The 26336-nt window shown below is 43.2% G+C and overlaps 1 protein-coding gene across 1 annotated transcript in view; it reads right to left on the bottom strand.

The window, feature by feature from the left end:
- ANKRD6 (ankyrin repeat domain 6) overlaps positions 1-26336 on the bottom strand; it is a 69480-nt gene that overhangs the window by 7986 nt on the left and 35158 nt on the right. Inside the window, exons 3-10 of the mRNA XM_049772205.1 lie at positions 19675-19773; positions 17222-17320; positions 15637-15735; positions 15014-15112; positions 5091-5189; positions 3215-3292; positions 1466-1570; positions 59-190 (exon numbers count right to left, since the gene is read on the bottom strand). Coding sequence (XP_049628162.1) covers positions 59-190; positions 1466-1570; positions 3215-3292; positions 5091-5189; positions 15014-15112; positions 15637-15735; positions 17222-17320; positions 19675-19773 — 810 coding nt within the window. The remainder of the gene's footprint in view (positions 1-58; positions 191-1465; positions 1571-3214; positions 3293-5090; positions 5190-15013; positions 15113-15636; positions 15736-17221; positions 17321-19674; positions 19774-26336) is intronic.

Below are 26336 nucleotides of genomic sequence, written 5' to 3'. Positions count from 1 at the left end.
GGCCCCACCCACCTGTTCCCCAGCCCACAGCTGCACTTATACTCAGGTGCCCTCTAACCTTGGGCCTTGGCTTTCTCCGTTTGTTCTCCTTGGCATGGGAGTCTGGAAAAGCCGACAGAACATCTTCTCGAACTTCTTTTCTGAGAGCAGCCTGATCACTGCTAGGAGTGTCTCCTGCGGAGACACTACCCTGTAAAAGAAGAAAGTCAAAAATTCTACTGGCTCCTTGTAGGACTCCATCCTCTAAGGAACCTTCCAGAGAGAGGGAGCTGCATGTAGATCTTAACTTAGCATGGATATTTCCGCTAGATGAAACTTCATATTATTTAGCTGGTGCCAAACTACACTAGTTTTGAGTCTTATTTTCTAGTGCTTCAGAAATTACCTGCCCCCAAACACTTCACTACTATGTCCCAATTCATAGTGTATGAGCCTGTGGTTCTGAGGTGAGCTCCAGGATTCCATCTTTCTGCAGAGTTCTAGAGGACACTACTCCTCTCAGATTAAATCATGGTTTCAGGAGACACAGAGGGATGTTTGATCTTTTGCATTTGAACAAAAAAACAAGAGCCCTGGGGTCAGAGAGATAGCACAGTGGTATGGCATTTGCCTTGCATGCAGCGGACCCAGGATGAACCCAAGTTCAATCCCTGGTGCTCAAGGATTACTACTGGTGTGCTCAGGGAACCATATGTGGTGCCAGGAATCAAAGATGGGTTGAGCACATGTAAGGCAAAGACCTGACCTGCTATATTATCACTCCAGCCTCCTTAGTGGTATAGTTTATGACAAGATTGTCTCTGTAGCCATATTTCCTGTAGGGAGAGCTGGAAGGTACAGTGCATCCTGGGCAGCTATTGAGATAAACCACTCACGGCACAAGAACAGAACTCGATGTGGGCAGAGCAGGCAGAGAGCACATTCACCCACTGTGCTCTTTGTATAGGTAGTCTGCCCACAGGCTTCTTTTCTCAGCTGCATGGAGATCCATGTGGCCTGGTACTGCCTCCATCTACTCCCTAAACAGCCTGAACTAATGTCTCACTGAGGTCACTCCTTCCATTCATCTTGTTCAAACCCAGACTACTAGGTCCCAATCCATGGTGTATATGCCTGTGGGTCTGAGGTGAGCTCCAGGAACTCATCTTTCTGCAGAGTTCCAGAGGACACTTTCCCTATCAAATAAAACCATAGTTTCAGGAGACACAGTGCTACTCCCCTGTAGGACCAAGGCCTCAGGGTCACAGAGCTAGCAAGCACCAGCATATGCAGATACAGATGGGTACAGACTAGAATGGAAGACAGGAAGTCAAAGAAAGGAAAGACTGGGAGTAGTCAGAAAAACCTAGTGGGAAAGAGGGGCACAGGGTGAGGGGCCATCAGAGGAGCCCACAGAAGTAGGAGGCAGCTTCCCACCCTCAGTTAGTGGGTGTAGTGAGGGAAGGGCAGGAAGGCTCCTTTCCACCTTGCTTTGGGCCACCTCATCTCTTGGCACTGACTGAGCCCTCCTCTCTTCCTTGAGTCTTTCTCTCTTTTTCCTTCGGTTTCGTCCACGACTGAAGCGCAAGACCTGCAAGGGGCAAGAGGCAATGTTATAAGCACAGTGTGCATGATGTGGGAGAGTTCCTGAGCTTCCACAGGCAGCGGGGACAGAGCATTCACATCCCACCTCAGCACTTTCTACCTCAGCGCCAGCTGTTAGGACCTGTATGGATCCAGAGACAGTCAGAGCAGTGTCCTTGACTGCAAAAAGACCACCTCAGTTGTGGCGATAACAAATACTGATGTGCCGAACCAGGGATACTATGTAGATAAGGCAGGCTGTGTGTTGCTTAACAATAAACAATCTGGAGCAGTTTCACACCCCAGGATAGTGATACCACTCTGTGTGTGTGTGTGTGTGTGTGTGTGTGTGTGTGTGTGTGTGTGTGTGTGAGAGAGAGAGAGAGAGAGAGAGAGAGAGAGAGAGAGAGAGAGAGAGAGAGAGAGAGAGAGAGAGAGAAAGAAGAGAGTAGAGAGTAGAGAGTAGAGAAAAAGAAGAGGAGAGAGACAGAAACACAGAGAGACTCTATTCTCCTGGTACATTGGGAGCAGATGTCTAGAAAGAACACGGACTTCTTTAGAGTGAAAGACTCATGCAAGCAAAGAAACTCAGACAAGCAAGGTACAGGGATGTAAAGAACACTGGCTTGAAGAGTGAACCTGAATAAGATTATTTCTTCAATCTGAATGATGTCCAAAATAAAACCATCCAATGAAAAGTAAAAATTGTTAAAGCAGAATTACCCGGAGCATGTTGCTCCTAAATGGGCACCAAAGAAAAAGCAAGAACTTATTCAAAGTGGCTATGTGAGTAGCCCTGCCTAGATGAAATCTCCTGGCATTTCTGCTTACACACAGTATAAAGTTCATTAAACTGTGCTGAACACCTTCTGCCCTACACACCTGATTTCTAGCACTGCCCCCCTTCCCTGTTGCCAGATTCCTGCTGGAAGCTTATCTCAACTAACAAGCACATCTCCCAAATAGCCCTTTTGTTGCCCTCCTTCCTGCCTTTACTTTTCTTTTCTTTTCTTTTTTTTTTTTTTTTGTATTCAGACTAGCACTTTCTTTTTTTTTTAGTATATCTTTATTTAAACACCTTGATTACAAATATGATTGTAGTTGGGTTTCAGTTATGTAAAGAATACCCCTAAATAAAGTAAAAAAAAAAAAAAAAAGAACATCCCTGCCTTTACTTCTAATTGAATTGTGGACATGTAATGTGAATTCCTGGACCCAAGGTTCAAAACAAACCTAATTATTTGGCAATGATTTGAAGCTGTAAGGGAGCCCTCCCACTTCTAGTGCAAGGCAGCACCTTGGGATGTGGCTTGCCACATGCCATTACCTTTAAAACCCCTGTCCTAGCTCAGGATCCTACCCCATACTCCAGATGAGAGCCTCTTGGGCAGTTTCCAGGGAGGCTCTCCCAGGATGTCTCCCCTGGAAAAGCATAATGAGAAGTAAGGAGGGACAGGGATCCAGCCCCGGGGAGGAAAGGCAGACTTGACAGCTATGATGCCAGTTAATCTAAAGGTCCATGTGGATGACCCCTATTTTCATGACCTGCTCAATAAACCACTAGTTCCCTACTTCAGTCTGAGATGATGATTCTGGAATCCCAATCACAGCTTCCTACAATCTACATAGTAGGAAACACAGCAAGTCCTACCTGGGGAGCCTTGGTGAGGAGAAGAGCGACTTCTGGGTTATTGTGGTAGCGGGCAGTCTCCAGCGGAGTCTGGCCTGCCTGAGGAGAGGAACGGGGAGGATAAGTGAGGACAGGCACCAGCCCAGCATACTTGCATCAGTACCACTAGTACCGGTACCAGTGTTTCCTGTAATACAATCATGAATAGGACTTGGCCCTAGTCATCCCACCCCATGAAAGAGCCAAGTGAGCAAGAATGACACAGCCCAGTGGTGAGCTGTACAACAAATGACATGAACATTTTACCCTCAGGAGCAGCTCTGCTCATTTGGAGGCCAAGTCTGGGGCATTGCACCAGAATCTTCCAGAAGGAGGCAAAAGGTACTTCCTTTTGTACCTTTTATCCTGAACAGGATCCAGAAAAAAGCTTCCTTTGTTTGGTTTTGGGGCCACACCCAGGCATGCTCAGGGGTTACTCCTGGCAGGCTCAGGGGACCATATGATATACCAGGAATTGAATATGGATCAGCCATGTACAAGGCAAATGCTCTACCCACTCTGACCCCTATAAGAAGAAAGATTTTGATTGAGGAAACAATATAAAGAATGTGACTGGAGAGAACAGTGGTTTAAGGCTCTTACCTTGCATACAACCAATTCCAATTACATCCTTGGCACTATATGTAATCCCCTGAGTGCAGATCTAGGAGTGATCTCTGAACATAGCCAAGTGTGACCAAAGTACCAAAAATCTAAAAGCTTATAAAATCCAACTACCTAAGAATTATCATTGGAAAATACAGAGAAAACACTTTAAATGGCAGATCAGAGTCCAACCAGTCTCAAGAAGTGAACTGTGAAAAACCATAAGGAAATTCTGGCCTTGAAAAAAGTTTAGGAGAAACAAAACTCTCCTAACAGGTGACAACAAGGCACCAGTGGAACAGTGCACTGACACACAGCCCCAGGCAAGTCTAGAGCTTGAGAAAGAGGCTAGGGAATAAGATATAGGGGTACTAACACATCACAAATGGCTTCAGACTAAGAGGGGAGAAAGGAGAAGAGAGGGGGGGCAGGGGAGAAAGAAAGAGAGAGGATAGGGAGAAGAGAAGAGCAGGAGAGAAAGAGAAGATAGGGAGAAGAGAGGGGGAGAAAAATTAAGAAAAATCAGAGGGAGAAGGAAGAAGAGGTGAGAGAGGAAGAGAGAGAGGAAGAGATGAGGAGAGAGAAGTAGCAAGAGAGACAATTTGAGAAAAAGGTGTTTTCTTTTCTTTTGGTTTTTGGGTCACACCCAGTGCTCAGGGGCTATTCCTGGCTCTACGCTCAGAAATCATCCCCGGCAGGCTCGGGGGACCATATGGGATGCTGGGATTTGAACCACCGTCCTTCTGCATGCAAGGCAAACACCTTACTTCCATGCTATCTCTCCGGCCCAGGTGTTTTCTTTTTATTTCTTTTTTGGTTTTTGGGTCACACCCAGCTGTGTTCTGGGCTTACCATTGGCTCTGCACTCAGGGGTAATTCTTAGATGGAAGTGTGCAAGGCAAGCATCCTACCCCTGTACTACTGCTCAGGATCCAAGAAAGGTGTTTTCCCAGGAAGATTAGTAGCCTGGCCACATGACCATTTTCCCAAGGGCCACAGCAGTTTATAAGCTCAAAACACATTTGAGTAAAGCCCACTTATCTTCTTCTTTCACTACCCCTGACCAAACTTTTAATGCCAGTATGTGTTTACCAGCTGAGTCCAAAGAGTCCCTAGGGCACCCCCCTCAGGAGTGAAGAACAAGGGTCCATGAAGCCTGAGATGCTGAGGTAGCTCTGGAGCTTGATAGCCCAGAAGGTGAGGCAGTGGCAGCACAAAGGTTCTGGAAGGGGATAGTGACCAATCCACTTACATGATTGACAATGGTTTCATCTGCTCCTGCTTCCAGGAGGATTTTTACCACCTTCTTGTGATTTAGGGCCACAGCAATATGAAGGGCTGTGTCTCCAGCCTGAAAGGAGTTGGAAGAAAGTAGCTTTACATCATCTGATTCTTACACACAGTTCCCAGTTTCCCATTTATGATGATGATGAGGATGAAGATGATGATGGTGGTGGCGGCTTTCCAAAGTCAAATAATGATTTACACTTACTGGGAACTGATAGAGGGTTTATGTAGTTCTTAAGGCTTAATCCTGGTTCAGTACTCAGGGATCACTCCTAGCAGTGTAATGGACCATCTGGGATGCTGGGGATCAAACCTGGTTGGTCATGTGCTGTAGCTAATACCTTAAGCACATATCCTGTTTTAACACTTAGAACACACACCTTGCTTTCCCTAATCCCCTTACCCTGCCTTCCCAGAAGCACACACCCAGTTTTAATCCCCTCTCACATAGTACCTGATTAATTGACACAAAGTCCACTACCTATTCTCCCCTAATATAAATATCCATTTCCCACTTAGTATAAATGAAGTAACTCTCCCAAAGTTGCTGGTGGATGCTTCATTGTGAATGCTCTACTTGTCTGGGATCTGATCTCACTAGTGACTTCTACATCCAGTGACTCTAACCTCACCAGCAACTCTGACTTCACCAGTGACTTCTATATCTTGGGATCTGACCTCACCAGTATCATTTAAACCTAACACCCAAAGTAGGGACTCCATCTACAACTGGTGAAATGTTCCCTGGGCTAGTCTCATGGCTGCTCAAAGGATTTTTCTGCTGTGCACCAGCAACTCTTGACTTCACCAGTGACTTCTACATCTTGGGATCTGACCTCACCAGTATCATTTACACCTGACGCCCAGAGCAGGGACTCCATCACGACTGGTGAGAGGTTCCCTGGGATAATCTCATGGCTACTCAAGTGGATCTTTCTGCTGTGGATTTTTCAGTAAGATTCTATTTGGTTCAAAGTTATGACAATAGCGTGGTTGTGGGTTGGGGGACCCTGGCTTCTCCTCATGTATATTGCTACCTTCTTTGTCCAAAAGTCAAGATAGTAATCTATACATTGGTTACTATGGTAGTGGTTATTCTTGTTATTATAGTTTGCATGTATCGTGAAATGCGAACAATTAGAGCACTATGAAACTGCATCAACTGTTTCTGAAACACTTTCAACTGTTTGTTATGCACTCCACTGTTTCTAAATCCACCTCAAGGAAAACAAAAGTGCATTTCCAGTAATTACACGTGCTCAAGCAAAAGCCCTGAGGCTGGTAATTTGCCACTATCCACTGGTGGTAGGCCAGAGGAGATGCCAACCACTTTACCAGCAAATATTAAATACTAAATGAAACAAAAGCCAAAAATGGTAGAGATAGCCCAATTAGATGCTGAATCAGAAAGTAGATCTGCAAGATTACCACTCACCCCACCCTCACCAGAGCTCTATAGAGAAAGTGAGACAAACCCCACCCAACTCCCATCACAGCTAATTCTTAGATCAATTGGCACTGACACAGACCCAAAACTAACTCGCTCCCATCTGGAAAACTATCAAACTTCAACCTATGAAAATTTAAATATGGAATATCTTGGTAAATTTAAGAAAGCATGCTTGGAATATGGTCCACTTTTTCTGATTTGTGTTAAATTCCTTGGTACTTGAAGTGACAGTGTGTGTTTGACCCATCAGGACTTTAATACTATGGCTAAGAACTGCCTAAGTGCTTCCCAACTTCTACAGTGGAAGATGTGGCTTTCTGAAGGAGTTAAGGCTGAGTGTAATAGCCTAGATCACAGAGAAAGTGTGGTTGCAGGAGTTCTATTGTCTTATGAGAAGCTGATAGGAGAAGGGGAGTTCTGAGAAATACATAATTAGGCAAAATTACCCCCATGCTGTTTTGAGCCTCATCAGAGAGCTTGCTTAGTTAAAGGCTTAGAAAAAAATTGATTGTGATGCCCAATTTAAGGGTAGCTATAGAAAAATGTTTCCAGGGGGCTCTTGAGGCACATGCAGAATTTCTAAGAAAACTGATTGAGGCTATATGGAGGCAAGCTAAAGACATGGTAGCACAACAGGTTAATAGGATAACAAAAAAGTTAGCCTCAGACAATGCCAGTGAAAATTATCAGTTCTACCTCCTGTTCCCTCCATCTTGCCCTTACCTCCACTCCTTTATCAACTTATACTATTCAGGTGCAAAATCTGGGGAACTAGAATGGATGCAATTATCTGCTTAGTGAATATGGTAGACTCTGCCCAAGGAGTGTGGCAAAGGATTCCATTGCGCTAGAGATTTTTTTAATCTTCTTATTGTATCTTCAGCAACTGGGAAAGGGTCCAAAACCAGCCCCACGAGTTCATGTCAGATGCTTTAACTGTGGCAAAATGAGATATTTACATAGAGACTTTAAGATGCAATCCTTTTCTGCTCTGGCTTCCAGATCTGCCCCCTCAAAACCAAGACTTAATCATTCTGTCTGGGGAAACTGACTCAGGAGGCAACCCCAGGCCCCACAAAATCAGGAAATCTTTTTGTCAATAATGCAGCTTCCCAGCCCAGCCCAAGAGAACTCTACAGTATAAGTTCATTAAAGCCTGCCACTTCAGGAAGCTGTGCCCTTGATATACCCTCTCCTGAAGAATTAACCATAAAACCAGCTCAGTACCATTTCAAGGTAAGATCTGGCATAAAAGGGCAATTGCTTCAGGAACTATGGGTCTGATAATACAGAGAAGCATTTTGACTCTAAAAGGTATGTCAATTCATATAGATTCTGGCCACATAGGAGAAATAATAGTACTTTTTCCATGCCCATAGTTTGGACTTTTGAAAAAGGTGAAATCATGGGCCGGAGAGATAGCATGGAGGTAGGATGTTTGCCTTGCATGCAGAAGGATGGTGGTTTGAATTCCAGCATCCCATGTGCCCCCCCCCACCTAATTTCTGAGCGTAGAGCCAGGATTAACCCTTAGCGCTGACGGGTATGACCCAAAAACCAAAAAACTAAAACAAAATAAAATAAAATAAAATATAAATGGTGAAATCATAACTCAATTTTATTACTTCCTTATATTTTGCCTGGCAAATCAGAATGCATCGGGAAAAGGGATTTCAAGAGCACAAACCCTGATGCTTCTGCTAATCTATTAATAGCTTTTACTGCTAAGCTTGAAGAAGAAAATCCAATGTTAACCCTTTGAATTCAGGGAAAGCAGTTTGAATGAATGTTTGGCTCTAGCACTGACATTTCTGTGATTGCTTTAAAACACTGGCCCACAATTGGGCTTTGCAGCATATACCTTATAGCCTAGAAGGAATAGGTGGTGTTTTGCCCCAATATCTGTTTTCCAGATTGTCGGGCTTTTGAAGTGCTTAGGACTGGAAAAACAACAGGCTGTTTTTATACCACATGTAGTTTCAGTATCAATGAACCTCTGGAGGGTGGAATATAACATCCTTTGCCCATCCCCCTCTTGTATCACTAGCTCAGATGCTTCACCTTATTGTCCAAACCCCTTCCAGCCCACCGGCTCAGAGGTCTCACCTTTTTAATTGGAGCCATTATTTTAAAGCACCCAGCATCTATTACAATAGAATAGAAATTGAACTTTCATTCTGGATTCCCCAGTGGCCCATGAACAGCACAAAAGTAGAGGTGCTGAGAAACTTAGTTGATGAGCAGCTAAGACTGGGACATATTGAAACCTTTTTGGAATGGAATAACCCCGTCTTTGTTAAGCAAAAAGGGTAGGTAGTAGGAGACTTTATTTGATTTAACATTAAATCAGTAAGAGCTGCCAATGCATCCATGATTCTTATGGGAAAACTACAGAACAGCTTACCTTCACCAGTAGCCATTCTAGAAGACTTACCTTTGATAGTAATTGACTTAAAAGACTGTTTTTTTTAAAAATAATATTTCTATTTACCCAAAAGACAGAAAGTGCTTTATCTTTTCAGCTCCTTCTCTCAATAATAGAACCCCCATGCAACAGCTTCAATGGATGCTGTTACTTCAGGGCATGGTGAACTCACCATGTGTCAATATATTTTAATGTGGCCTTATGTCTAGCTTGCAAAAAGTTTCTCAGTGCATGTCTGGTCCAATATATGGATGTATATATAGATGGCATTATCATGGCCTGCTCTATGGGCAGAAAATCACAATGTTTGTATGAATATGTCATCAGTTGCTTGCAGACTGCTGGTTTGACAATAGCCACAGAAAAATTCAGACTTTGCCTCTATTTCAATACTTGTGCTTCATATTGAAGGGTTCTTCATTATGTCCCCAAAAGATTTCTATTTATAAAAAAAAATCTAAGAACTCATGATTGTCAAAAACTCTTAGATGATATAAATTTGATCCATTCCTCCCTTAGAATTCCAAACTCTGAGTGTAGCAGTTTACTTAGTACTTTGGAAGGAAATCCAGACTTAAGTAGCCCCAGGTGTTTAACTCAAAAGGCCCAAAGGAATTGGATTTTTTTTTTCAAGGACCTGCTCCAAAAGTTCTATCTTTCCAGGTTCATACCTGGAGAGAAGGTGTGGCTTTTAATTTTGGCAACTCCTCATGCTCCAATGAATGCTATTGTTCAGTTGTCTGGGATTCTAAAATGAGTTTGTTTACACAACAAGCAAGCTTTCACTTTTGTGCCCTATTTGGAATTAATCACTACTCTTATCATCAAAGCAAGACTCAGAACACTTTCTTTGTTCAGTTTTGATCCTGAAATAATAGTTCTGCCAATTCCAAAATAGAAAGTAAAATGTATATTACTTTTCACTAAGCTTCTTCAATGAGCCCGATCAGATTTTTCAGGAGTAGTTTCCTCTCATTATCTGGCTGAAAAGGTCTGAGATTTCTTCAAAAGGACACATTTTGTAATATCCTCGATTTTTAGTTCCTCCCCTATACTTGATGCCCTGATTTACATCGACAGGTCATCATCAGGAAAAGGTGATGCCTTCATTGACCACAATAGTACTTACAAATTACAAGACTGCTAAAAAAGTAGAACTTGCTACTTTAAATTACTTACTATCACATGTTTCAGAGCCATGTAACATAGTAAGCAATTCAGCTTAGTGGTAGGATTGTTCCCAGGCATAGTAACCACCTCTTTAAATGCCCAAAACCCTGAAGCAATTTCAAGCACTTCTGCAAAAACAGTCTAAGCCAATATTTATCACTCAAATAAGAGCCCATTCTGGCCTCCCAGGGTTGATGGCTACACACAAATACCTTTTTTTCCTGCAGTAAACTATCATTTCCATGGAGGCAAGCCAGATGGATTATTGATAAGTATACTATTTGTGTGTCTTTAAATAAACAAGCACATGTCCTTGTGGCTACCCCTCAAGGTTTATAGACAAATGAATTCTGGCCAATGGATATTACACTTGTTGACTTATTTATTTATTTATTTTTTGGTTTTTCGGGCCACACCCGTTTGATGCTCAGGGGTTATTCCTGGCTAAGCGCTCAGAAGTTGCCCCTGGCTTGGGGAGACCATATGGGATGCTAGGGGATCGAACCACAGTCCTTCCTTGGCTAGCACTTGCAAGGCAGACACCTTACATCTAACGCCACCTCGCCAGCCCCAAATAGTTTTCTTCTTTTTATTTTTTATTTTTATTGTTTTTTATTTGACTTATTTCTAAAAAAAAAAAAAATAACACCTATCTCCAGGTAGTCATTGACACATATATATATATATATATATATATATATATATATATATATATATATTTGGTTTTTGGTTTTTGGGCCACACCCAGCGGTGCTCAGGAGTTACTCCTGGCTGTCTGCTCAGAAATAACTCCTGGCAGGCACGGGGAACCATATGGGACACCGGGATTCGAACCAACCACCTTTGGTCCTGGATCGGCTGCTTGCAAGGCAAACACCACTGTGCTATCTCTCTGGGCCCCACATATTTATATTTTATTTGAGGAACACCAATGACTTCTGAAAGAGCCAAAGCTGTTTGCACCTTCATGCCATAATGTTTTTCTGTCAAGGGTGTCCCCCAATCCATAAAAATAAAAAATGGGGGCCGGTGAGGTGGCGCTAGAGGTAAGGTGTCTGCCTTGCAAGCGCTAGCCAAGGAAGGACCTCGGTTTGATCCCATATGGTCCCCCCAAGCCAGGAGCAATTTCTGAGCGCTTAGCCAGGAGTAACCCCTGAGCATCAAAAGGGTGTGGCCCGAAAAACAATAAATAAATAAATAAATAAATAAATGAACCCACCTGAGGCCAGAGCAGTGGCGCAAATTGTAAGGCATCTGACTTGCATGTGCTAGCCTAGGAAAGACCATGGTTTGATCCCCTGGCATCCCATATGGTCCCCCAATCCAGGAGCGATTTCTGAGCACATAGCCAGGAGTAACCACTGAGTGTCACCAGGTGTGGCCCAAAAAACAAAAAACAAAAAACAAAACAAAAAAAAAAGAAAAGAAAATTACCCCACCTACATCAGTAAAACTTTTCAATCATTTTGCAAGGAATGGCAAATCAAACATATCACTGGTATCCCCTATAATTCTTAGGGACAAGAAATAGTCAAAAAGCTCACAGAACCATAACTCAATTATTAAGATATAGAAAAAGGGGCATGCTACCAACAAAATATTATCCTTAACATTCTTTTCATTAAACTTCTTAAATTTACCCCAAGGAGAGCCCTACCAGCTGCAAAAAAAAAAAAAAAAAAAAAAAAAAAAAAAAAAAAAAAGTTATTTTTGGTTTTTGGGCCACTCCAGTAAAGCTCAGGGGTTACTCCTGGCTATGCACTCAGAAATCGCTCCTGGCTTGGGGGACCATATGGGATGCCAGGGGATTGAACTGCAGTTCATCCTAGGCTAGCCCGTGCAAGGCAAGCCCTACCACTTGTGCCACCACTCTGGCCACCCCCCCCAAAATTTTTTTTTGTTTTTTGGCCACACCCAGTGATGCTCAGGGGTTACTCCTGGCTATGTGCTCAGAAATTGTCCCTGGCTTGGGGACCATATGGGATGCCAGGAGATAGAACCACGGTGCATCCTAGGCTAGCTCATGCAAGGCAGACACCTTATAGCTTGTGCTACCGCTCCAGCCCCCCAAAAGACATTTTAATGAAGATCCTCAGGTACAAAAACAATTAAGTCACCTATTTGGGTAAAAAATTGATAATGAATGAATTATTGGTAATCTCCCAATAGATGAAAGGTTATGCTTGTGTTTCCATAGATGAAAGCTCTGCCAAGAATCTCTGAGTCCCACTATGCCTTGTCAGAAGCAGGATTCTCACAAATAAAAAATTCAGACATCGGCACATGATCAGATTATAAGATGCCTCTCTGACCCAAAAGAATACTTAAAAGGGTAAAACAGAAACAAACTGTGACTTCAACATATAACCGCAACAAATAGCTGACCCCTCATGAGGCAGAGACTATCAAAAGTGGAAATGCCCAGTTCCAGAACTTTGGTTCTGTAGATAAGAGAACTGGTCCAGCTCTTACCGTACTTCATAATTTTTGGAAACACTTGTTACATGAACTTAATATTACAAAGCCTATATCAACCCCAAAGACTTTTAGATGACCATTAGAGAGCTAAATGACCAGGGCATAATCAACAAGATCTACATGAGCTACTTCTATTTCTGATAGAGGGTCTTCATCAGGACTTGAATAAAGCTGATAGGCAGAAAAGATATGAAGAGAAAAACAGAGATTATCTGTTGACTCAAAATTTGCAAAAAAACTTGTTTAAAACAAGCAGTTTAATGAGTCTATTATTGCTACACTTTTTTTTCAAGGCCAGTTCAAATCCACAGTTCAATGCTTCCTCTGTCACCAAGAATCTCAGACATTTGAGATCTTAACTTATCCTTGCCTTTGACATCTATAATAAATGCATGCTGTAAGATTGCTGTAAGTTATTTTTCAAAGAGCTGATAGAAAATAATAGCATTTATTGCAGACACTGCAACACACAGCAGGATTGTCTAAAAAGAACAGAAAATTGGAAATTACCAACTGTGCTTGCAATACATTTGAAACACTTTTCCTATGATGGCAAGTGAATGAATAAAACTACATACCTACATGGACTTTCCTTTAATAAACCTTGACTTGTCACAGTACACTATGGCTTTTAAGGACAGCCCTGAAGAATACCCCTTATTCTTAGATTTTTACTATTATGGTGAAATGGAAAACGGTCATTGCACAGCCTATTGTAAAAATGTGGCAAGAAAATGTTTAAATTTGGGGGCAGAGAGGTAGCATCAAGGTAAAGCATTTGCCTTGTATGCAGAAGGTCGGTGGTTCGAATCCCAGCATCCCATATGGTCCCCCAAGCCTGCCAGGAGCGATTTCTGAGCATTGAGCCATGGATAACCCTGAGCACTGCTGGGTGTGACCCAAAACCAAAAAAAAAAAAAATCTCTAATCAAGAAGTTTCAGAAATCTCAAGGCCTCTCCACATGCAGAACATGTACTCAGCACATGAAACATTCTCTTTGGCTCATGAATGATATTTATCTTTTTTTTTTTTTTGGTTTTTGGTCCACACCCGGTGGTGCTCAGGGGTTACTCCTGGCTATTTGCTCAGAAATAGCTCCTGGCAGGCCTGGGGAACCATATGGGATGCTGGGATTCTAACCAACCACCTTAGGTCCTGGATTGGCTGCTTGCAAGGCAAACACCGCTGTGCTATCTCTCCAGCCTCTAATATTTATCTTCTTTCTTTCCTTCAGAATCACTCTTGGCAGTGGTCAGAAATATCATGGCAGATACCAAACCTAGGCTGGCCACATGTAAGTTAAGCTCCTATATCTCTGTACTGTCTCTTCAGTTCTCATCTAATTTCTGTTTTGTTTTTGTTTTTTGGGCCACACCCAGTGATGCTCATGGGTTATTCCTGGCTAAGAGCTCAGAACATTCCTGGCTTGGGGGACATATGGGACGTCGGGGGACCCAACTACATTCTGTCCTAGGTTAGTGCATGCAAGGCAAATGCCCCATGGCTTGCACCATCGCTATGGCCCCTCATAATCTAATTTTTAAATTTCAGATATAAATACCGCAAACACCAAAAGGTCAAACAATGGATAAGTATGGATAAACAGGAATATTTCTGTTAATACAAAGAACTAAATGTTATATCCAGATATCCTAGGAGAAATAGTTTGATTTCAACACCCCAGTCTACATAGCAAAGATAAAGATAATGTGCCTAATTTTACATAAATCAAAGTTTTTTGGGCACAAATACAGCACTATTGCTAAGAAAAAAACTCAGGGAGTCATGAGACACTAAGTTTCTTTGTTTAACCAATTATGCCATACTTCCCTGTTTTATGTGTTTGTCTGTTTTGTGGAACTGGCATTGGCCCACAGCCCTCAGCCATATGAGGCATGCCCTCCTACTGAGTCATCTCCTCAAGTCTTGCTTATTTAAAAAATTCTTAACATCTCTAGAAGTGGGACTGGAGAGATAATATCATGAGTAGGGCTCTTGCCTTGCTTCTGTTTGATCCCTGGCATATCATATCATAACATATGATCGCCCTAGCTTGCCATGAGTGACTTCTGAGTGCAGAGCCAGGAGTAGCCCCTGATTACCATCAGATGTTGCCTCCAAAACACAAACAAAAGCACTAGAAGCAAAATGCATGCTAAGATAACCAGGAAATGTTCAACATTCACACATGGCTGACGGCAATGGCACATTTTTTGAGGAGACTGGGTCAGCTGTGAGCCCCGTGAAAGAGTCCCATCCCCAAATGTTCCCCCTCCAGGAGAATGGGTCATACCTGCAAAAGCCCTCCTGTCAGTTAGCTATGTGGGAATGGGTCTATCGCCACAGGAGAGCCCACATACTGACCTGGTTCTTCTCGTGGACAGAACAGAAAGAACTAAGCAGGAGTTTAATGATGGACACATGATTGTAGCGTGCTGCTATGTGCAAACAGGTATCACCTGCCTGTGGACAGAAATGAAAGTCTAAGCTCAATTTGAGTAGTTATAACACCAAAATAGGAACATTTAAAAAACGATTTAAAAGCAGGCAAATTGGCATAGATACAAATACTCTTTGGGTCTGAATCCAGTGAATAGTACAACTATCTTCAGTGCCCTTGCCAGGCCCACGACCCTATGACCTGATTTTAACTCTGCTGTGCTGGATGCTTACTCCAAGCAAAGCCTTAGCTCGCTACAGCAAGTTCTGCTGACCCCTCACTGGGTAACACTCCTCTGACCCCAGACCTTTCCTGTCACCCTAGAATCCAGGCAGTTGCTGACTAAAGATCCAGGGCAGTGTTTGGAAATGAGCTCTTCCCTTCACACCTATTCTAGTAATGGACAGAGTAGAGGGGCCATCTTTGGGATGTTAAGTTCACACATGTTCAGAGGTGAAGCTAATACTCAAGCACAGCTATTTCAGGGCTCAAAAGACATGGATCTTAGACACAGATTTTATCGCCTGTGGCGATTTCATTCACCCACATTATTCTTGAGGTTTGCTCGGGAGCCACCCAGCAAGAGGACACGGGTGCTCTGGGCATGGCTGTTCTGGCAGGCCAGGTGTAGAGCAGTGTTCCCCGCCTAGGACAGAGGCAAAAGAAGGGGCCATGTTAGTATGTGGGGCTCAAAGGAGGGACTCACCAACTCCTCCAGTCATCAGTGGGTTTCAGAGTAGCTGGAAAGAGACAGAAGGCAGGCTCCCCTCTATCAGAAAGCAGGGCTTTTGGCAGCCTCAGCCTTAAACTTGAACTCTGACTGTAAAGCAAGGCCTAACTCCACCTGCTACCTCAGGTTGTTGAGACAGATACAAAGCATCTAGGATGATGAGAAAAGAGATTCCTGCCCCTATTTCCAACAAACTCACTTCAAACAGGCTAACCCCAGATTGCAGAAACTGCCAAGGGGTAGTTGAGTCTGGGCAATATGGCAGAGCCATTGGAGTACACTTGAGTTGTCTTTGAGATGGTTCTAGGTTCGCTTTGTAACATTTGGAACATACTCCAATGTGCTCATGTTCTTGAGGTGGTATGGACCCTGCTTTTCAAAAGAAAGTGTTTTGGGATTTCTGCACCCATGTTCCCCTTCCAGCTTCCTGGAACAAACAAATAGTCTATGAAATAGAGCATTTGTTATTGTTCTGAGCTCAGTACTGAAGCACAAGCTTACTGGGTCTGCTAGCATAATATATCGACGCTTTCCTGTAAGATGACACCCAGCAATTAATCCAAAACAAAGGTGTTCCCCCATCCTCCTCTTTTCTTAAAACCTCTTCTTTTGGTATGTATAAGCCCATCTGGATTTCTCAACCTTCCCCCTCCTGGTGAATGTGTATTGGTTTAATGAAGAAAAGTCAATTTGGGCTTGGTGCTGAGCGACACCATGAGGGAGAAGCCACAGGCTCTGACTCCATGATTCTTTCCTGACTAGCTTAATTTGTTAATTCTTTAGGACTACCCTACCTACATCAAACCCAACAGTCTGGGGTTGGAAATAAGGCATGTGGAGTGATTTCACAAACCATGGAGATATATTTTACAACTGGTGTTCAAATGGGACTGATAGTAGGGAGATAAGTGGACCCCCACTCAAATTCCAACCCAGGAACCAAAGACACTTCCTTCCCAGAAGACCTCAGCAGCCTACTACAGGAGATGAGATGTAGCTTCCTCTAATTAAGATCTTCCTTCCACAAGATCACTGATCATCCTTCGACAAAATCAGTGTTTCCCCAAGAGCATAATACAATTCCTGGTTGGGAGTGTGCTTATGTGTGCACAGGGTAGGGAGAACCACAGAACAATCCACAAGTGGTGGTGATGCAGCCTGCTTTCTGTTCATTCCTTTAAAGAAGAAAGATTTCCAGGAAGGTGCTGCAGGATTTGTTTTCTTGTAAAATTACATGAGATTGGGAGCCTCTGTTGTACATTATGTTCACTAAGGAGTCTGAGACATTCATTTCATCTTGCAGGTATTTCCTCTGCTGTGGAGAGGCTTCCTCAGGCTAGGAAGCCCATAGCCAAGCCGACCTCACCTGTGACGGGGAGTTCCAGCCCCTGCTTGGCCTTACCTTATTCTTGGCAAGCACATTGGCTCCTGCTTTAACGAGCAGCTTGGCTGACTGGCTGAAGCCATGCCAGGAGGCTTCATGCAGAGCAGTATTTCCATCCTGCAAACACATGAAGAGGGAAAGCGTTACTCACCCACATCCATCTCCAGATGACCAAGCAGCAGAGGGATGGACTCCACTTTTGCGGCATGGTCTTGCCTGTCCCTCTGGGCCAAAGGACCCTAATGCCACTCCCACAGGTTCTAGGGGCAGGATGTTGGAGTAGGGTGACTTGTAGGGCCAGGACTTGATGCAAAGATTGTAAACACAAGCACTCTAGCACTTGAATCTACCCTTCTGGCTCCTCTAAGTGTATTTAGGGCACACCCTCAGGGTCTTTCTCATCTGAAACAAAGAATAAAAAAAATCAGTTGAGTTTTCCCAGAAAAGGCATATGTCTATTACACTGCTATATGCAATAAACACTGTCCGGAACATGTTATATATTTGTGTTCTAGTCCTGTGATGGACCATGGATGAATGTCTTAGGCACTAGGCTTGCTACTCACTCAAAAGCCAATTCTAAGACCTGTCCACAGCTCACAGTGAACAGAAAATGACACTAACGTGGTTTGATGGAGGGGAGTCAGAGAAATAGTCTTGCATGTAGCTGACTCTGGTTTAAAAACTACAGGAGTGATACCTGAACACAGAGTCAAGCCCTGAGTACCTCCAATTCAAAAACAAATGAAAATTAAAATAGTTAAATAGTATAATGTATGTTCTTTGCCATTTCTGTTACCTCCTTGGAGCTTCTGCTGTTCCTGACCCCAGAGGAACTTTGCAGCTTCTTAAATTCTAGGGCCCCAAAAGTAGAGAAGTAGATCCCCCATTTTATCCTCCTTTCTTCAAATTTTATTCCACCCACTTTTAATCCAAAGGCCTCAGTGTGCAAAATAAATGCATAGACACTAAGAAATCAAAGATCTTTAATAAGATAAAAGGTGTCATCAATATATGGCTTTTATTTTTGTTTTGGTAAAAAACATCTAAATATATATATAACATATATATAAAAGATGTCATCAATATGTGGCTTTTAATTGTTTTGGTGAGCTCACTGGTGAGGCTTCCAGGAAGCCTGGGATTGAATCCTGTGGTCATGTGCAAAGGAACCCTATCCATGTATGTACTACATATGATTAGACAATGTAGTCCATATCTATCTAACTGAATAAGAAAAAAGAAAAACAAAAGAACTATGCAGTGTACTGGATGGAAAAGGCCAGGGATATAGCATGAGGGCAGGTAGAGAAGAGAAGAGGTGACATGTCTTACGCTGCTCCATGCGAGGCTCGAAGCAAGAAGCAGGGGTCAGCCAATGTATCTCCACTGAGGTCCATGCATCAGCCATGACTTTTAATCAGTTATATGAAGACACAAAACAACATGCTAAAGTGCTAGGCAGTTGCTTCTGGCACTGCAGGAGACAAACCCCAGAGCTCCTACATGTAAAACATGTGCTCCATTCTCTGAGCCATCTCCCAACTCAATTTCACTTATCTTTAAAAGAAAAATAGGGACCAAGAGTCTACCCCTTTCCCAACCAGGCCTCCAGAGCTTGTTACTTCTAGGTTTTTTTTTTTTTCCATCTTTCCATCTAAATTTATGTGGCTGTTCATTGCTGCTATAGTATAGGGGAAGGTTGGTTTGTTTTTGAACTTGTTATTTTAGTGGTGCCAGGGGTCATACAAAGCAAAAATCTACCATTGAGTCACATCTTTGGCAGAAAGCGTTATTTTGTTAGGTGATTGGATGAGATACCAGGTACTAATTCAAAAAAAAAAATCTGGAGTGGGGCCAGAGAGATAGTACATTAATTAAGAATTGATCCTACGGGGCCGGGCGGTGGCGCTGGAGGTAAGGTGCCTGCCTTGCCTGCGCTAGCCTAGGACGGACCGCGGTTCGATCCCCCGGCGTCCCATATGGTCCCCCAAGAAGCCAGGAGCAACTTCTGAGCGCATAGCCAGGAGTAACCCCTGAGCGTCACAGGGTGTGGCCCAAAAACCAAAACCAAAAACAAAACAAGAATTGATCCTACAAGGGCAGAGTTAGGAGTCAGCCCATAGCACTGCTGGGTGTGGCCTAAAAACTAGAAAAAAAGTGACAAAGTACTGACAGTCTGGGCTGATTTATCATGAATAGATAACTAAAGATGAACGTGTGACTGGTGAACAGTAGGCACAATCCCATCCAAACACTCAAAAGTTCCTGCAGGAGAGAACATTAGCCAAGCATACAGGCTGATGTGTATGTAGCTCTGTCTGCTGTTAGCTCAGGCTCTAACCCTGGCACTGCATGTCCCTTGAGTACCCCAGCTAGGCATAGTTGGTGAGCATTGCTGGGTGAGGCTCTCCAATAAGTAAAATAGAAAGTTCTGAAGGTGGGTGTCGAGCTTCTATGTCCTATGTCACCTTGTCTTGGCGGTCCAGAGCACAGCCGTCCTGAATGAGAGCAGAGACCACATCAGTGTGCCCCACCACCGCAGCCCGATGCAAAGCAGTTTGATCTCCCTGCAGAGGACATGGAGATAGGAAGAGAGGTCAGACACCTGCACCCACTCCCAGCTCTCCCTGGTACCCCCATACCACACAATCTGGGCAAGACAGGTATGGGGCCCTGCTAGTGAGAGAATACATCCCTATTAAGGTAAAAGGGATTCATACCAACCACCGAGCTGGCCCTGAGGGAGGGCTGAATCCTCCCAGGGTAATGGTACTGTGCTGGTCTCATCTGGGAAAAGCAGGACTCAGAGCCACACTGAAGACAAACTTCATTCCAGTTCTCTGCTCTCAAGCACTTGCCATCCCAGGGCTCCAAGTAAGTCCTAGAGCTCCCCAGGACCAAGGGCGGCAGCTTTAGCTATGTCAGCATCTGTGCTTTCTCTGAACTCAGAATCCTGGGCTCACCTGCCTTCTTGCTCAGCCAGCGCGCAGCTCATCCTGCTTGTTGCAGCTAACAGAGGACTGAGGGTGGTCAGAGCTCTAAGTCCCGGAAAGCAACTCATCTTAGAGCTTGAAACAGGAAGCCAGTAGAAATCAATGAAGCTTCAACTGGGATTTGGGAAATAGAGCAGGGAGAAATGTGCCCAGGATGAGGGTTAGGGCAGTGAGTGAGTCCTGCATGGGGCCTTATCAGACAAGATGCCCAGCGCTTGACTAAGTTTCTGGGTCTTAACCTACACAGGGAGTAAGATTGCCCTTTCTGCCTTGGGTCTGTGATTTGGTTTGTAAAAGCTGGACATCAAGGGGCCAGAGAGATAGCACAGCGGTAGGATGTTTGCTTGCACACAGCTGATTCGAACAGACGGTGGTTCGAATCCTGAAATTCGAATCCCAGGCTCGAATCCCTGACCCTGCCAGGAGCGACTTCTGAGCACAGATCCAGGAGTAACCCCTGAGCACCACTGGGTGTGAACTCCTCCCCCACCAAAAAAAGTTGGACATCAATAAGGTTCTCTGGTGAGGTACTAGAGGGTTATAGAACATAATGCAGTCAAAAGAGGACAGAGAGGGGCCAGAGAGATAGCATAGATGTAAGGCGTTTGCCTTGCATGCAGAAGGATGGTGGTTCAAATCCCAGCATCTCATATGGTCCCCTGAGCCTGCCAGGAGCTATTTTTGAGCGTAGAGCCAGGAGTGATCCCTGAGCAAGTCAGCCCCTGAAGAGGCCCACAGTCTCTGGATCCCAGTTAAACTGTGCTACCTTAATTTCTGGTTTTCCATCCACATACACAGTGCTATTGTTGACCATTTCTACAATGGCTACCCCAAGATTGCACCGATCCCAAAGGAAATGCAGAAGCCCAACCAACTCATGATGGTAATGATGTAATGCTTGGGGATGCCCCAACACTATGAACACTGTACTTCATACTATAAAATTGCTGCAAAACAACACTGGATCAATTTTGATGACAAGATCAAAAAAGTCCCTAATACATTGGTGAAATCCACAGCAGCATACATCCTGTTTTATACTTCTTAAAGATCTATAGTGAACACCAGATAATCATTTCACTTCCTTATCGATTGCTGTTAATGCTCTAGGATTCTTTCCACAGGCATGATCAATGAATATGGATTGAAAATCATGGACCCTCAATGTGTTTCCTTGTATGATGGATTTATGTCTTAATTTCATTATTGCTCTAGGTCTCAGTTAATCATGAACTTTTACAATTTAATTTAGTCAAGGTTCACCTGAAAGAGAAATTTCTCATCATATTCATGTTGTTTTTCTTTCTAGGTATACTCATTTAACGACTTTCACTCTTTCTATTTTAACATCATTGCTTTATTTCCCTCATAATGATGTTATGACATAATGATGATTTTTAGGTGGACTTTCTTCACAGTGCTTCTTGCCTATGATTGATTATCATAGAGTTACTGTTATACAATAACTTTGTATATATACTGTTATACACTTATAGTAGAGTTTTCCATGTTTGTATTACACATGAAATTCTCTTTCAGATCTGCTCTGCTCTGCCATAAAAAAAATTTTTTTTGAATTTGAAATGATTTATCTAAACAGTTGCTGGCTATTACATTTTAAGAAGCTTTTAATTGATTCAGCTGAATTCTCTTTTCTTTTGATCTATTTTGGATCCTTTCCAACAAATATTTTTTAGTATGAGTGAGTGTTATGGCCATATTTTTTGTGAAGTCTGTATGTGTATGTCTTGCTTAGTGTCTGTCTGTTCTGCATATTTTGTATATAGTTCCCTTTTTCCTAAAATTATCTTCCCCAATTTAGTCTTCCTTATCCTTCCTTCTCTCTTCCTAGTCCTTAACATTTAATTTTCAGGATACCCTTCACATGTGCAACTCATCTCCTTCACCCACAACTACAAGCCTCCTGATCTCGGCCTGAGGAAGAAATCCATGACTGTTGGAGTTTTACACCATATATGCTGCAAACTTGTTGGAAATGAAGCCACCTGGAATTTGTGTCACAATGTAACCCCAGAGAAAAGATCCATGGATAAGACCCACAGTCTCTGGGTCCCAGTTAAACTGTGCTATCTGAATTTCTGGTTTTCCATCCACATACACAGTGCTATTGTTGACCATTTCTACAATGGCTACCCCAAGATTGCACCGATCCCAAAGGAAATGCAGAAGCCCAACCAACTCATGATGGTAATGATGTAACGCTTGGGGATGCCCCAACACATGGATGACTGTACTGGCCTTCCTTCTTCATTCAGCTTGATGTTATCTCCTGTACAAGGCTTCAACCCGCTTTTCCAGACCCATCAAGTGTCTTTTGCCAGTCTTTTCGGAGTTCCAGACCCCTCATCTTTACAGATTGGTATTGGACTCTGTAGAAATTTCACCTTTTGTATTTTTCTTATAATTATAATCCTTTGAAGTTATATTTGGTACTACACTTCTTTTGATTATTGTAATTAATGTTTTTCTATTTTAGTTTTTAATCTTAGGAATTGATGTTGTATTACATTAGGGTTTTGCTTTCTTGACTTTAGGTTTGTGAGTTAGATATTGTCTATAATTTCATAACTGATATTTTTGTTCTCAGGGTTTTTTGCGTGGGCGCATCATAGGCAAAATACTAGGTTTATAGGAGGTTCCATCCATTTTGAATGGGCCCTCAAGTTGTTTATTTACACAGGGAGGGTCTCTGCCTTAAACATTTTGTTTTGGTTTGTGACTTAAGCTCCCATCTATAAATAATCGACATCAATTTCAGACATCGTATGGACTTCAGCCTGGATTAAGAACTTGGATTAAGTTCAGATACGTATTGATCATCATTGCGGTGGCTCCCCACTGTGCCTCTTCCTCCGAAATAAAGGCCTAATACAATGCCCTCAAAGATGGGCTTTCTGGTCTACCTGAACTTGAATGAAAATGGGGCCGGAGAGATAGCATGGAGGTAAGGCGTTTGCCTTTCATGCAGAAGGTCATTGGTTCGAATGCCGGTATCTGCCAGGAGCGATTTCTGAGCATGGAGCCAGGAGTAACTCCTGAGCACTGCCAGGTGTGACCCAAAAACCATCACCACCACCACCACCACCAACAACAACAACAAATAAAAAAAAGGTGCTTCTTCTTGCCTGCTACACAACCTTTCTGGCATCTCTTCGAAGGATCTATGTACGTCTTAGATTTATCTTCTCAAGAGCTTGTAGTTGATTCCTTGACACATGTTTCTGGTTTTAGACACCCTGTGTTTAGGTTAGAAGTTTTTCTTTACATTTTCCTGTGATGCGCTTATGCAAACAGCCACTCTTTTATTATCGACTAGTTTTTCCTTTAATAATTGTAGACAATATTGTTTGTTTACTGAAAACAAACGGGGGAATTGTTGTATATGTAAATATTTTAAGGGAGTATTATGTTACTGACCCTAACCTGATTGGTGATTGTGCCCTACCCTAGGGTGTGACCTGGCATTCTGCCCCCATCCTAGGGTAGGACCTGATTCTGCTTCCACCATTGGTTGGTATATGATGCCACCATTGGGTGGTACCTGATTCTGGGGGATAAAAACAAGGGTCTGTGGAAGGCGAGAGGCTTTTTGCTGGAACTGAGGCTGAGTCTTTGGACTTCAGTCTTGTCCACCGAATAAAGCTAATATTTCCACAAGCCTGACTGTCTGCGAGCTGTTTACCCACCGTTTCACCTCAGAACCATCGGCTAGACAGGGTGGCAGACTCGTGCTCCGAACTGAAGGGGAAAGACCTCATCCTCCATCCCTCCATCAGTCAACCTCTTCAGGGGCTGACTTGCAACACCTGAGCACTGCCGGGTATGATCACCCCAAAAAAAGAGGACAGAGAAATGATTCAAAGACAGAAAAGTTTTAGACTTTTCCCTTCATTTTTAATCTGAATGGTGGGGGGGGGTAAGTGTTCAGGCCACACCTTGCAGTGCTCAGGGGTTACTTATGGCTCTGCACTCAGGAATCACTCCTGGCAGGCTCAAGGGACCATATGGGATGAACCTGGGTAGGCTGCATGCAAGGCAAATCTGTGGTCCTTGTCCTATCTCTTCAGAGAGCTCAGTGCTGAGTGGCTTTCTGCAGGCCACAGCTCCCTATCTGCCTTTGCTCCAGTGGAGACCTCCCTCCAAACAGTGATGGTCAAAGTCTGCCTTTTCTCACTTTAGGGGCTGACTTGTTGCTGGCCCAAGAGCTTGGCTGATAGCTTGCATGATCCATTTTGTTGTTTCTTTGTTTTGGCCATACCAGGCAGTACTCAGGCTTTACTCCTGATTGCACTCAAGGGTCACTCCTGGAGGAATTCAGGGATCATATGTGGTGCTGGGTGTCAAACACTGGCCAGGGATGTGCAAGACAAGCATCCTAACCACTGACCTATTTCTCTGAGCCCCAGGCATGATCACCTTTCTCTAGTGCTTAAAACATGGTCACTAATGGCTACCAACATGAAAATGTAGGGCTTTGAGAAACCAAGATAAAAATACAAAGGGCCACCCAAGCTCAATTGAAGAGCTATTCTTCCCCAGATCACAGCAAACGATCAAACACCTTGAGACCCCAGACTGAAGGAAGCAGTCTCAGTGACTTATTAACAAATCATTTCCTCCTCTAAAACTAAAATGTGCTGCTAAAATACTTCCTCTTTGAAATCTGACACAGGAAAAAAGTGAAATGTGTTTTTTAACCCATCCTTATAAACAGACCCAAGAAGCAATTTGGATAGAATCTTTACTTCTATGTTGACAGCCATAATATTTAGAAATTTTTCAGAAAATTGTTTGCAAAGGCTGGTTCTCTCCACATCATTTTCTCATTACCTGTTTATTTACTGGTGACTTCACTATGCACCACTGTCATGGCATTTTATTTTCCCACATTATGGATGAGAAAAAGCAACTTCAGGGTTTCTATTTAGTGCCTAACTTATGAGGACCAGCCAATTCGGGGCACTGTAGTTGGGCCAAAACTCAAATTGTTAGGGATCCTTCTTGGCATTCACTTTCCCAGTTCTTTCCAACCTATTAAGTCAATTAAACTTATGACAGACTTTAAAAGAAGTAAGATGGGGGCCGGAGAGATAGCACAGCAGGTAGAGCATTTGCTGGGTTCAATCACTAGCTTCCCTTATGTTCCCCTGAGCTGGCCAGCAGTAATTTCTGAGCACAGAGCCAGGAGTAACCCCTGAGTACTGCTGGGTGTGGCTCAAAAAAACAAAACAACAAAAAATTTGGTGCTACCTCCTAATGGCACCATCAAGCCAAATGCTCAGTGTAATGCCAACACCACTACTCAAGAAGTATTTGTTGAATAACCAAAAAGCAGCAGATGGAAGAAAGATGCAACTAGAAAGTCAAAGAACCAGCACATTTATGGCTTGGAATTTTGATTTGGAATCTGCTGGCTTACTTGCATCAGTGCCAGCTCTCAATTCTTCTAAAGTATCAGTGTTGCTCATTTTGGGCTTTTAGAAGGCTTAGCACATCTAAGGTCTAAACCACTGCTGTGAAATACTTTTAGTTTTCTCTCCTGCATGGTGAGAAAGTGTCCCCAGGTGGGAATATGCCAAAACTGACTTTAAAGGAGGCATTATTTAGAAATTCTTAATGAAGAGAGTCAGAGACCGAGTTAAACAATGGCACATCACCAGAGCAAACTCTTTCTGGAGGCTTCCTTTTTCTCAGCTCCCACAACTGCACATCTACTATTTCCTTTGATTAAAGTCTTTTCAATCAAGTGTATACTAAGAAATAAAGGTGAGATGTAAAAAGTAAGTTTTTCAGCTCCATCTGTTCTCCAAAGGCAAGCTTGGTGAGTGATGTATGGTGTGACCTATACTATTGGGGTGTGTGTGTGTGTGTGTGTGTGTGTGTGTGTGTGTGTATGAGAGAGAGAGAGAGAGAGAGGGAGAGAGAGAGAGAGTACATAGATATATACCTCCATGTGTGGTAGACATATAGAAAACGCCTTTTGAGGCTTTGCCTTGGGATCACACTGGAGAGGAAATGAACAGTGATGGGAAAACACCCTCTAGGTCTACACCCTTTCTTGTTACTGAGAATGGGTCACAGAGTAGTTCTAAAAAGAAGTTCTTTTAACCCCAGGG

Source organism: Suncus etruscus, chromosome 4, assembly GCF_024139225.1.
Source record: "Suncus etruscus isolate mSunEtr1 chromosome 4, mSunEtr1.pri.cur, whole genome shotgun sequence".
Lineage (NCBI taxonomy): Eukaryota > Metazoa > Chordata > Mammalia > Eulipotyphla > Soricidae > Suncus > Suncus etruscus.
This window is presented reverse-complemented; position numbering and strand designations above follow the sequence as displayed.